Raw genomic sequence first — 10,407 nt, 5'->3', positions numbered from 1 at the left:
TATGTAAGCCGGGGGCCTCAGGCCCGGGGCGCCGCGACGCCGCGAACTACTTCCGGCCTCCCTCCGCTCCTGCGCGCGCAACTTCCGGTCTGGGGGGGAGGGGCGGAAGCAAGCCAAAGAGCCGGGAGGAGGAAGCGCCGCTGCCCTCCCCAGGTACCCGGCCCGAGCTCTCCCCCACCTCGGTCCCTGGCCGGGCCCCGCTCGGCGGCCTGACTCGCCTAAGCCCACGGCACGCGCGGGCCGGCCTGGCCCCGACTGGAAGCTAAATCCGGCCCCGCGCCCCCCGGTAACGTCTCCGCGGTGGGGGGGTTACGTTAGTAGCGTCAATCCAGGCTGCCGCCTTGAAACCCCCCACTCGCCCCCCCCCGCGGATGTTCCCACGTGACGTGACACGTCCCTCGCCCCCCGCCCCCCCGCCACTTGTGGATTAAAAGCACGTGCCGGTCACGCTCCGCCCCGTCCAAACCCCGCGCGGAGAGGCACGTGCTGCCGCGTGTCAGGCGCCGGGAGCCTGCAAGCTCGATTCACTGCTAACGTGAGAGATCCCCGCAGCCCAGCTATTGCCCGCCTCTGCCTCCCTCCGAGCCGGTCTGACTGCGTCCCCCTTCCTCCCTTCTCTCCCGCCAGTCCTGGAATGCGGCGCCCGCCATGGTGAAGAGCTGCTCAGCCCTTGGATGCGCGTCTAGATGTTTGCCCAAGTCCCGGCTCAGAGGACTCACATTTCACGTGTAAGGTCCAGCCCTGGGGCAGTAACTCGCTGCTTTGTGCCTTGGCTGCATGGTTTTTTACAGCAGAAATCCCGAATTTGTTACCGATTTGGACCCTGCTGATGGAAACTGGTCCATGTCGGGGGTATTGCCCACTGCAGGGAGCAGGACCTTGCTTGGTATCTTTGGTATAGTACCACCTCTCTGCATGTTACCTCATCTGTAAAAATAATAATACAGTTGTGTGAATACCTTTGAAGATGGAAATGAAACAGTTAACACCCAGAAAGGATCATCCTTCCACTGTTTTTGCTCTTTGCCTTCTTTTAATCTTGTAAATTTCAAGATTTTTCTGATTTATGGTGCTTGCTTTCACTCTAGCTCAAATAGGGAATATGCTCTGAAATGAGGACCTTTCATAGTAAAGACATTTAAAAGTGTTTGGCTTCTAGTGTGTTAAAGTAATGGTATGTAAAATTATAAAGGCATAATGGGGAAGCTACTAGAAATAGAGCACACTCCAAAAAGAGAGAACTTGGCACAATTCAGCAACAGATGCTTTATTAGCTGTTAAAACAGTTCATGACCAGACCTCTGACACTTTGACTTTCACCATGTCTTGTTCATGGAGTCAGTTGTAAAGTCAAGCTATTTATAATCAAATTGATTAATAGTGAACAAAGAATGAGACATAAACATGAGTTCCAGTTGCTCCCACCAGTGCAGTGACACAGTATAAATATTATCAATATAAAGATACTGTGTTGTCACATTCCAGGAAAAAAGATCAAATAATACCAATGGATTGTGACAGAGGGAATGAGCAGTTATTTTCTCTTTCCTGGTTATCTGACTTGGATAAGCTGGGCATTTTGGTAGAAACCCAAAGAAGGAGGAAGTATTGATAATAAAAGGTATTGCCATAGGATCATCACTAAATATGGGGGACCCTTTACCCCATCTGAGCTCTTTTAAAGAACTTATAGAAAGTATCTTCTGATCAGAAGGAGCAGTATGAATAATTGTCTCCTCCATTCTGGACAATAGTCAGAGGTTGCAGAACATCTGATGGGGTTATCCCCATTTGCTAGCGGAGTGTATGGGAAATGGGATGTCTCTCTCTCTCTGGTCTGAAGTTCCAAAGGGGTAGCGCTGTTAGTCTGTGTACAGCAAAAACAATGAGTTGCATCTGACAAAGTGGGTTGCAGCCCACAAAAGCTTATGCCCACAGAAATTTGTTAGTCTTTAAGGTGCTACCGGACTCTCATTGTTCTCTCTGGTCTGCTATTCCACTAGTGTGATGGTCTCAAGCAAAGTGAGGCAAGTAGACTGGAGAAATCCTCTAATATTAAACTTCTAACTAATTCCTTCCCTACAGATGGGGAACCTGAAAGAAGAATCGGCCAAAGCATCTCCAGTTTTTGCATTACATTCTGGCAACCTTAACACAACCAGTTATCCCATAATACAATTAGCTTAAATTTTGTCCATGTGGATTATAATAGCTCCTAAAGGGTCTATTTCTGCCCATGCTATCAGCTTTCTCTGCCGATAGCCACAGTGGTCTATATTTGTTCCATTAAAGATAATCTGTTAGCCAACTCATTCACTTGGCATTTCTTCTTACTCACACAGACTACCTGGTTTGTAAACCCAGAGATTAGGAATGGCTGCTTCTTGCCATCAAAATAGTATTTTATCTGTTTCTTTCCAAAATACACATGAACTCAAATGCCTGCCCCATTGTGTAAAATAAGTATTTTAGAAATAAAAGATTAGCATAATAAAAAGGTGCAGAAAATGTAATCATATCACAGGATGTGTATCCCATGATTATCCAAGGAAACATTCTAAGGCTTTCCTTTATCTCATCCCAGATTCAACCATAAGAAGTCATCTTGTAAACATTGCAGCCACAAAGTAACGTGATTTTTATAATGATGGTTAGAATAGTCAAAATAATCCAGATATCGATGTGGGTCTCTGGCTGTGGACATTTTGAAAACCATTTAATCTGGGGTTTTTTTTTCACTCACTGAACTAGATACATCAAAGGTTCCACTACATATGTGTCATCCTTTAAAACTGAGCAGTTGTTTTCATATCATTTGAGTGAGAAATATTTATATCTAAACCAGTGGTTCCCAACCTTTTTGGCTCGAGGGCCACAGATATTTTTACTACCCTGAAGGGCCACCAGTCTCTGCCAGCAGCCCCCCTCCCAGAACCAGATGGAAGGGAAACTGCATGTGTCCTGTAGCCCTGTGTGCTACACTTGGGTCCCTAAGCAGCGGCTTCCTTCTGCACCGGGGGATGGGAGATCAGTGCTCCCCTCTCTCTGGCTCCTGCAGGGACCCTAGGGACCAGGCAGAGCGCTCTGCCATGTTCCCTGCTACAGCCCGGGGGAGGGGAGCCCTGCACCAGTCTTGTAGTCCCACAGCAATGTACTCTGCTGGGTCCTTAGGCAGCGGCTCCCTTCTGCTGCCAGCGGGAGGAGAATGGTGGGCCACTTTAAAAGACCCCACAGGTTGGGAACCACTGGTCTAAACTAATCTCTTCTAGCCTGCCCAAAATTGATGGTGGGGAAATCAGTTCATAGTCTTAATTATGAAATGTGAAGTGTCTGGGATCTCTGAAATGAAAGCCTATATAGAAATAGTCTCTAGGAATAGTCAGTGGAAACAGTCACTACATTGGCTTCAGAGCTGAACCCACCGCTGTCATTGTGTATTTACCAAGTCAGTTCCTCGAGGATATATGAATTATGCCTGTAAGTAGGCTTCAGATGGATTAATTTAACTCAGAAGCTTGTGGAGGAGGACACAGCCCCTTTCTTCCTGCGCAGATAACATGGTTGGTTGTGTAACCAGAACACGAGGGGTCTGCATACCTCAGAGGGGCATGACAGAGTAGAGTGGGGTATGGGTGGTGATCTGCATACAATCACCTACAGGCTACATATTGCCTGAAGGAGCGATCACAAAGCTACCTGTAAGTGTGCCCTTTTACAATCACTTTACAGATACCTCTGTAAAGCTAGAGAGACTCTTCAGAGTAGCATGGCTATATAGTCAACTTGCTTTCCTGTCTGCACACTCGTCCTAGATTCCCCACCAATGAGAAGGCCAAAAGAAGGTGGGTTTTGGCCATGAAAAGGCTCGACGTGAACTCTGCAGGTATGTGGGAGCCTAAGAAAGCAGATGTGTTATGTTCACGCCACTTTAAGAAGTCAGACTTCGACACAAGAGGTCCCAACATCAAGCTCAAACCTGGAGTCGTCCCTTCCATTTTTGAATTTCCTTCTCATTTCCAGGTTGGTCTTTACAATCTGCAGGTGGTTGTTCCTATATTTATCTGCATTGGCAAGCACTGACAGGCTTTTCCCCGCAGTTTACATAGACCTCAGAAGATGTTTTCTTCTTTTGGATTATCATTAGGTAACAGGAGGAGAACAGGTAGAAAAATATTGTGACCAAAGATTAGCATCTTTCTGGATCTGTTCCTTCTCTCATTACTCAGGCAGAACTGCCTGAGGAGAGAGTGCAGGATCATGCCCTTAAAGGCTTTTTTAAATAACCATTAGGAGTCCAAACAAGAAATGGTCAAGTACATAAGAAGTGAAAGTGATCACCTCAAGTCTAGCCTTCACCTTCCTCTGCAGCATGGGGCACGGGTCACTTGCTGGAGGATTCTCTGTACCTTGAAGTCTTTAAATCATTATTTAATCAGTCTTAGATCAGGTGTCTATTACAGGAGTGGGTGGGTGAGGTTCTATGGCCTGCATTGTGCAGCTGAGACTAGATTATCATAATGGTCCCTTCTAACCTTAAAGTCTATGAGTCTAGCGAAATGCTTATTCTGTGAGCTCTCCAGGGCAGGAATTTGCTTTATGCCTGGCATAGTGAAGTCCTGATCCTTTACTGGGCCTCTTAATACAAATCAATAATAATATCATTAAATAAATTCCCAACATACCGTAAAGACCGGGTTGAACTTCTCACCTCAGTGATCTGACTGTCACTGCAAGAACTATTTAATGAATACCTTTTAACTTGCCAGTTCAGTGTGGGACGTGTTCCTCACTTCACCTCCTTGCCCTGCTTCTACTACACTGCAGCAACTCTTTAGCCTGCCCAATCCCAGCTTTCTCTGGTGTCGCTAGCTCAATAACTGAAGTGTGAAATATATATTTATAACAGAGACAAGGAAAAGTTCGTGGCAGACGAAACACCCCGCTGAAAACATTGCCAGTAACTGTTCATAACCACCAGCTTGTGGATTCACCTTCCAGTACAGGAGAATTTCAATCCCAATTCATCTTGGTAAGTAAAGTGACTGTGTGAATCACCTAAATAGAGGAGATTTTCAACACACTGCCAGTGGAACTCCAGGAACTGGCACCCTCTTAGGACAGTGGTGCATTTGGCTCCATGTCCCTGTTTTTATTCATGTTAGGGCATCCATTCAAGGATCTGACTCAAATTTATTGTTCACCAGAGAGCAGTAGGGGCAGCTCCATTCCTTATACATTGTTCCACCATTAAACCATAGTGGATTAATTAGCTAGAAGGCCAGCAGCACATGCACCCCTGTTGTTTTGCAAAGAGTGATTGCTAATGGGAGCAGCTTTTTAATCAGTTACTTAACCCTTTCTTACCAAATGGGATGTGTGAGATCTTTGGAAAAGGTGGGAATCTCTGATGTATTGCATTTTCTTTCCAGGAGCACAGTTACAGCATAATGGACAGTCCAAAGAAACTGAAGTGTAAATTAGATCAGGTAATCAGTGAGCTCGAAGATGCCAAGGACCATCTGAGTAACACTTTAGACAGAGAGCAACAACGCAGAGAATCTCTGAGGACAATGATCCAGGAACTGGAGAACAAATGTCTAATCAGCCCAGAAACAGCCTGTAAGCTGGATGTTTATTGCTGGGAGTGGTGTGAGGTGGGCACACAGGAGAAGACTATCCACTGAATTAAGTGCAGCAAGAACAGCTACAAAGTCTCCTCAGAATCAGCATTCAGAAGTGGGCTGTTTTAGGCTGGGCATCAGCATTCAGTGAACAGGACCCAACAAATCTTTGCAGAAGCCGTTTCTCTAAAGATACCATCTGGGCAAGATTCTCATTCCTTGGTCACAGCTCCCTTATGTAAGGCCAGAGGAAGCAGGGGCGGGGTTGGTCCCAGAGCTGTGGTAGTGGTCAGGAGTATGAGCTACAAAAGAGAAAATATAAATTTAATCAATCATTGAATTAGCAGGCTACTCACATGAGGCATCTCTAGCTTAGATTTCATAATGCAGAACATTAGTGAGGCCCTAATACAAATGAGGACTAACACAGAGCAGCATGAAACTTGGATTTTGAGCTGGAGAGGGTGGGGGAGTCTAGTGAGCAGGCTGTGTGGATAAGTTCAGCGATCCCTATTTGCATGAGTAGGAGGAAGTGCTGGAAGATGACAAGTAATCTTGGCATTAGCTATGAGTTGAGCTGTTCACCTGCCTTTCCACTAGGAAGAGCTCCTACCAGGAAAGAGACTAGGAGAAGGAAAATGAGCTTCTACAGAATCATGACCATCATGGACTGAATTTAAATGAAATGTACTATCTGGACCTTTACTACCCTATTGCATGTGCAGAGCTCCCAAGGTGGCTCTTGATAAATGAATGAATGGGATTATATAATGTGTAGGGCCATACAAAATTCACAGCTCTGAAAAATGCGTTCTGGACCATGAAATCTGGTCTTTTATGTACTTTTGCCCTATAGCAGCCTCTCTCAAACTGGGGGTTCCCAAGGCTATTGTAGGGGGGTTGCTGTATTGCCACCCTTACTTCTGCACTGCCTTCAGAGCTGGGGCAGCCAGAGAGCAGCAGCTGCTAGCCAGGCACCTAGCTCTGAAGTCAGCAGCAGCAGCACAGAAGTAAGGTTGGCATTGTACTGGGGGAGGGGGTCTTCGTGGACTTTGCATGGTTAGATTTTGCCATTTTAAAATACACAGTCATGCTTTGTTAAAAGACTGGGAAATTTAAGATTTGAATCTCTGAACCCATGAATTTCAGGATTTTTAAAATGCTGGGACCGTGAAATTTACGAAAATGGACCATGAATTTGGTTGGGCCTTAAAGATGTTGCCTGCAATAGCAGGGAACTGGACTTGATGGCTCATGAAGTCCATCCCTCTCCTGTGTTCCTATGACTTCACATTCAGCTGTTTTTTCAAGGGTTCAAGGGAAGTTTGGCCCAGGGTGTTTTAAAATCATGGATTGATCATTTGTTCTTCTCTGTATCATGAGTGTATTAGATGCAGTGTATCAATCACTAACTCTGCAGTCAGCATGTGGCGTTTTCCTGTTCCAAGATTTGCAGCAATTTGGCATGAGTTCAGGTGCATTATAAACAAGAAATGTGTATGCCCTTTGCAAAGAGTGGTTGTGGGAAAGAGATAGCTATTCTAGGTACTGTTTTCTTAGAGCAGGAGACTGAAGCCCATCATTTGCTAAAGAACAACATATGAACTCAGTGCTCAAGAGCAGGAAGCAGTGTGCTTAACAGAGAAGCTGCTAATAACATTTGTTGTAGTTCAGCATCCATAGTGCTTACAAAACCAGTGTAAATGTATTTACAGGAGCGATAGTGTTCTGTAGAGTAAGAATGCACCTAGGGCAACTTTTATTGCCTTCTGCTGTATGTAGTTTCTGCAATATGCAGTAGCAATGATAATTCACATGCACAGTATCCACATTTGCTTGGTGGCTTCTAGGTTTAGCATCTAGGCTGTTAAAAATCCTTTGCTTTTAGGTAAAGAGACAGAAAAAACACCCTTACGCTGATAGCAAGAAAGGGACAAAGATGCACAGTGGCTTTCCCTAAATATTTTCAAACAAGTGTTTTATTTAATCCAGAAAATACTTTCTATGTTTTTTTAATACAGTGATCTATTTATGATGATCAGTGACAGTAAAAAATGGAAAGAAATTATAGGGGATTATTTGGACTTTTTTCTTACTGCTGCCACACTGTGCCCTAGTGGTTCTCAACCGGTGGTACGTACCACCGGTGGTACTTCGAAGAAGGCTGGGTGGTACGTGAGCCGTATCGCACCGCCGAATCTGCTGCCGAAAGTCTCCACCTCCCCCGCGAAACCCCACCGCCGCCGAAAGTCCCCCCCCCGCAAAACCCTGCCACCGAAAAGGTGCAAACGATGACAGGGTTTCAGCGGAGGGCATTGTTCCCCCCCATGTAACCCCGCCGCCGCCGCAAGTCCCCCCCCCTTTTTTTCCCAAGTGGTACTCGGGGAAAAAAAGGTTGAGAACCGCTGCCCTAGAGCGTATAACTGTCCCCCACACTCAGAAAGTTGAACATGGATCCTTCACACAACTAAATACATTCTGGAGAAAGCTGCACTAGGCTGGAGTCCAAGCTTCTGCATCAGATATGGCTGGGAGACCCCCCCGACCCCATGTAAAACACTCAGGACATTAGGCAGCTGTCCCTTCCTCTAGCAGGCCTTGCCATGGGAGGCTATGGAATCTGAACAGGTCAGGGATGCTTGTCAGCACTGATGAGTTCAGAGGGTTATGACACCAAGTAGAAGGGAGCAGGCAGGGCAGGGTTCAGCAACAGGGATGAGGGTTCTTGCCCTTTGTTTCGGAGGGAGAGGGGATTAAAATAGCAGCTGGGACTGGAAGAAGTCTGCATTCGGACAGGGGGTGGGGACTCTTACACAGTGGGCACTGCCTGACCATGTAGGGTCATGACAGCCGTATACTTGGTACAGGCCTAGCATTGATCATCTCATCTTCCCTAATCTGCAGCCAGTAAGTGCCAGGGATTCATTTCCTAATCACAAAGAGGCAAACACAGATATTTCTTCCCATTGATTGTTTGCAGAGTGGTGGAAAGATGAAAAGCCCTCTCCAGCGAAATGCTGAGAGGTCCTTCATAACACTTGCATTTGTGCAATATTAACTTGCCCGAAAAACAGTGGGTGGTGGAAGGAATGTGTATAGTCCTATTTCAGGGTAGCAAATGCCTACAGTTGAAGTGGCTACCAGGCTAGGTGCTTGCTTAAACCAAGAAACCAACAAAATGAATCTGCTCATAACCTTGGCCTTACCCAACTGTGGTATTGGAAAAGGCGATGATGGTGGTGATGAAATACAGCTGAGTGTAAGCACCCAGGGATCTGCACAGCACTTAGGTTGGTATCTACACAAACAGTTCGCAGCACGCTGGGATGTACATCTACCCCGCCTCTGTCTGCTGTGCAGTAGCTCTCTGTGTGGACTCTGCTGCTCTGCCCTAGACATTCACCAGTGTGCTCTGATCTAGTCACATTTCAGAGCGGGGCAGATCCAAGCACACTCGGGAACTTGTAGTGCATGGCAGCAGGGTCCTCACAGACGTGTAGTGCAGTGCAGGTCAATTTACACCTCAGCTTGTTCTGAGATAAGTGTTTGTGTAGACAAGCCCTGAGGGCCTTAATACTCTGCACCGCCACCTAAGGGGTCACCCCGGTTTCCAAACATACACAAAGCCCTGGTCCTGCCCAGACAGGAAATCTGTGGCAGAGCCCATCCTAATAATCCAGATATTAAAAAGAACAGTCTTAAACCTCATCTGCATTTGGAAAAGTATGCTCTTGTTCTGCTCTAAACTCTGTCAGAGCTCGCAACGGGAAACTGTAGCATGGGCACGGTGCAGGCAATAGTTAGCCTGCCATAAATGAGTCATGATATCTCATGCTCATGACGTGAGCAAGGGTCTCGGTTGTTGGGTTTAGTGTGAGGATGCTGGGTGGCGCTTAGTGGCCTGTGATATACGGGAGGTCAGACTAGATCTGTTGGTCCTTTCTGGCCTTAAACTCTATGTCTCAGGGTCAGGATTTCCATAGGGTAGACTTGCCCTGAGTGTTGCTAGGCCCAGATTGCACACTTCCCTACAGAGCCCCTTAGCCTGCCAGCAGGATGAGAATACACCCCCATCGTTCTTAAAGCGATAGCTTGCAATTCCAACACAGCCTTCAATGCACCACCCAAACAGGAGCCTCCTGTACACTAGGGCTTCCCTGGCCCTAAGATCAAGAAACTCTCTTCAGCAAGGAGTTGTCCACTGGGGCATACATTCCAGGGTTTTCAGCACTATGGCACAAGCCTAAGAGTAGACTATAAAGACAGTGACTCTTCCCTCTCCTCAAAAAGGAAAAGTGATATAGGAGTCAAGGAATTATGACAAAAAAACCAAGGAGGTGAAAATATAAGATGCAAAATACAAAACTGGTAACAGTGCATTAAAATAACAGACTATCGTTAAAACATATTAATAAATATTTACATTGCAGTATTGTAATGAAACACAATGCATTTTTATATACACCAGGGGAGTTACTTTCCATCGCTTCTCTAGCAGGCTCTTGGGTCTGAGATCTCATTCTCCGGTACGCAAAGAATGACAAAAGCAAAATTAGAAAAAAACAAAACAAAACCCATTTCTGTAATGTAGCAGTAAGCAGCACAGACCACTGGGGCATGGGAGTAGAAGCAGAGAACCTGGGTTCTGCTCTCAGCTCGCCCACTGAACACACAGCCACCAACACAGCCACCTTTGGAAAGCGTTTTGAGACCTGCAGCTGGAAGGGCTCAGTGTTATTGTAACACTTACTGTGCACTGGCACCCATACCCTGAGTGTCTGTCTGA

General features: G+C 46.2%; 2 protein-coding genes across 5 annotated transcripts in view; one reads left to right on the top strand and one right to left on the bottom strand.

Moving 5' to 3' along the window:
- The first annotated feature begins 26 nt into the window (after nucleotides 1–26).
- Nucleotides 27–6,990, top strand: THAP6 (THAP domain containing 6). Of its 4 annotated transcripts, none has more exons than XM_067556990.1 (5): nucleotides 27–153; nucleotides 628–728; nucleotides 3,813–4,020; nucleotides 4,907–5,029; nucleotides 5,430–6,990. In XM_067556990.1, the coding sequence occupies exons 2-5, from the start codon at nucleotides 649–651 to the stop codon at nucleotides 5,682–5,684; spliced, it is 666 nt and encodes a 221-aa protein (XP_067413091.1). In that variant the 5' UTR covers nucleotides 27–153; nucleotides 628–648; the 3' UTR covers nucleotides 5,685–6,990. The 4 variants fall into 4 exon arrangements, 2 of the variants coding, with proteins under 2 accessions (XP_067413091.1, XP_067413092.1); XM_067556991.1 differs by lacking the exon at nucleotides 27–153 and adding an exon at nucleotides 159–286; XR_010921505.1 differs by lacking the exons at nucleotides 3,813–4,020; nucleotides 4,907–5,029; nucleotides 5,430–6,990 and adding an exon at nucleotides 2,086–3,049 and having other exon boundaries at nucleotides 119–153.
- Nucleotides 5,807–10,407, bottom strand: part of CDKL2 (cyclin dependent kinase like 2) — a 42,112-nt gene continuing 37,511 nt past the window's right edge. Inside the window, exon 15 of the mRNA XM_067556988.1 lies at nucleotides 5,807–5,923. The gene's annotated coding sequence lies outside the window, so the exon portion shown is untranslated. The remainder of the gene's footprint in view (nucleotides 5,924–10,407) is intronic.

This window comes from Emydura macquarii, unplaced genomic scaffold (assembly GCF_026122565.2).
Source record: "Emydura macquarii macquarii isolate MOO-44397 ecotype Brisbane River unplaced genomic scaffold, CSIRO-AGI_Emac_v2 contig_1790, whole genome shotgun sequence".
Taxonomy (NCBI): domain Eukaryota; kingdom Metazoa; phylum Chordata; order Testudines; family Chelidae; genus Emydura; species Emydura macquarii.
Note: the sequence above shows the minus strand (reverse complement) of the source record. Positions and strands in the feature narration are given on the sequence as shown.

Excerpts from the sequence above, each read along its gene's own strand:
- THAP6 (XM_067556990.1), top strand. The coding sequence starts at position 649 with ATGGTGAAGAGCTGCTCAGCCCTTGGATGCGCGTCTAGATGTTTGCCC. Across the intron at positions 4,021-4,906 it reads AATTTCCTTCTCATTTCCAG|AGACAAGGAAAAGTTCGTGG; the intron begins GTTGGTCTTTAC and ends TATTTATAACAG. Across the intron at positions 5,030-5,429 it reads TTCAATCCCAATTCATCTTG|GAGCACAGTTACAGCATAAT; the intron begins GTAAGTAAAGTG and ends TTTTCTTTCCAG.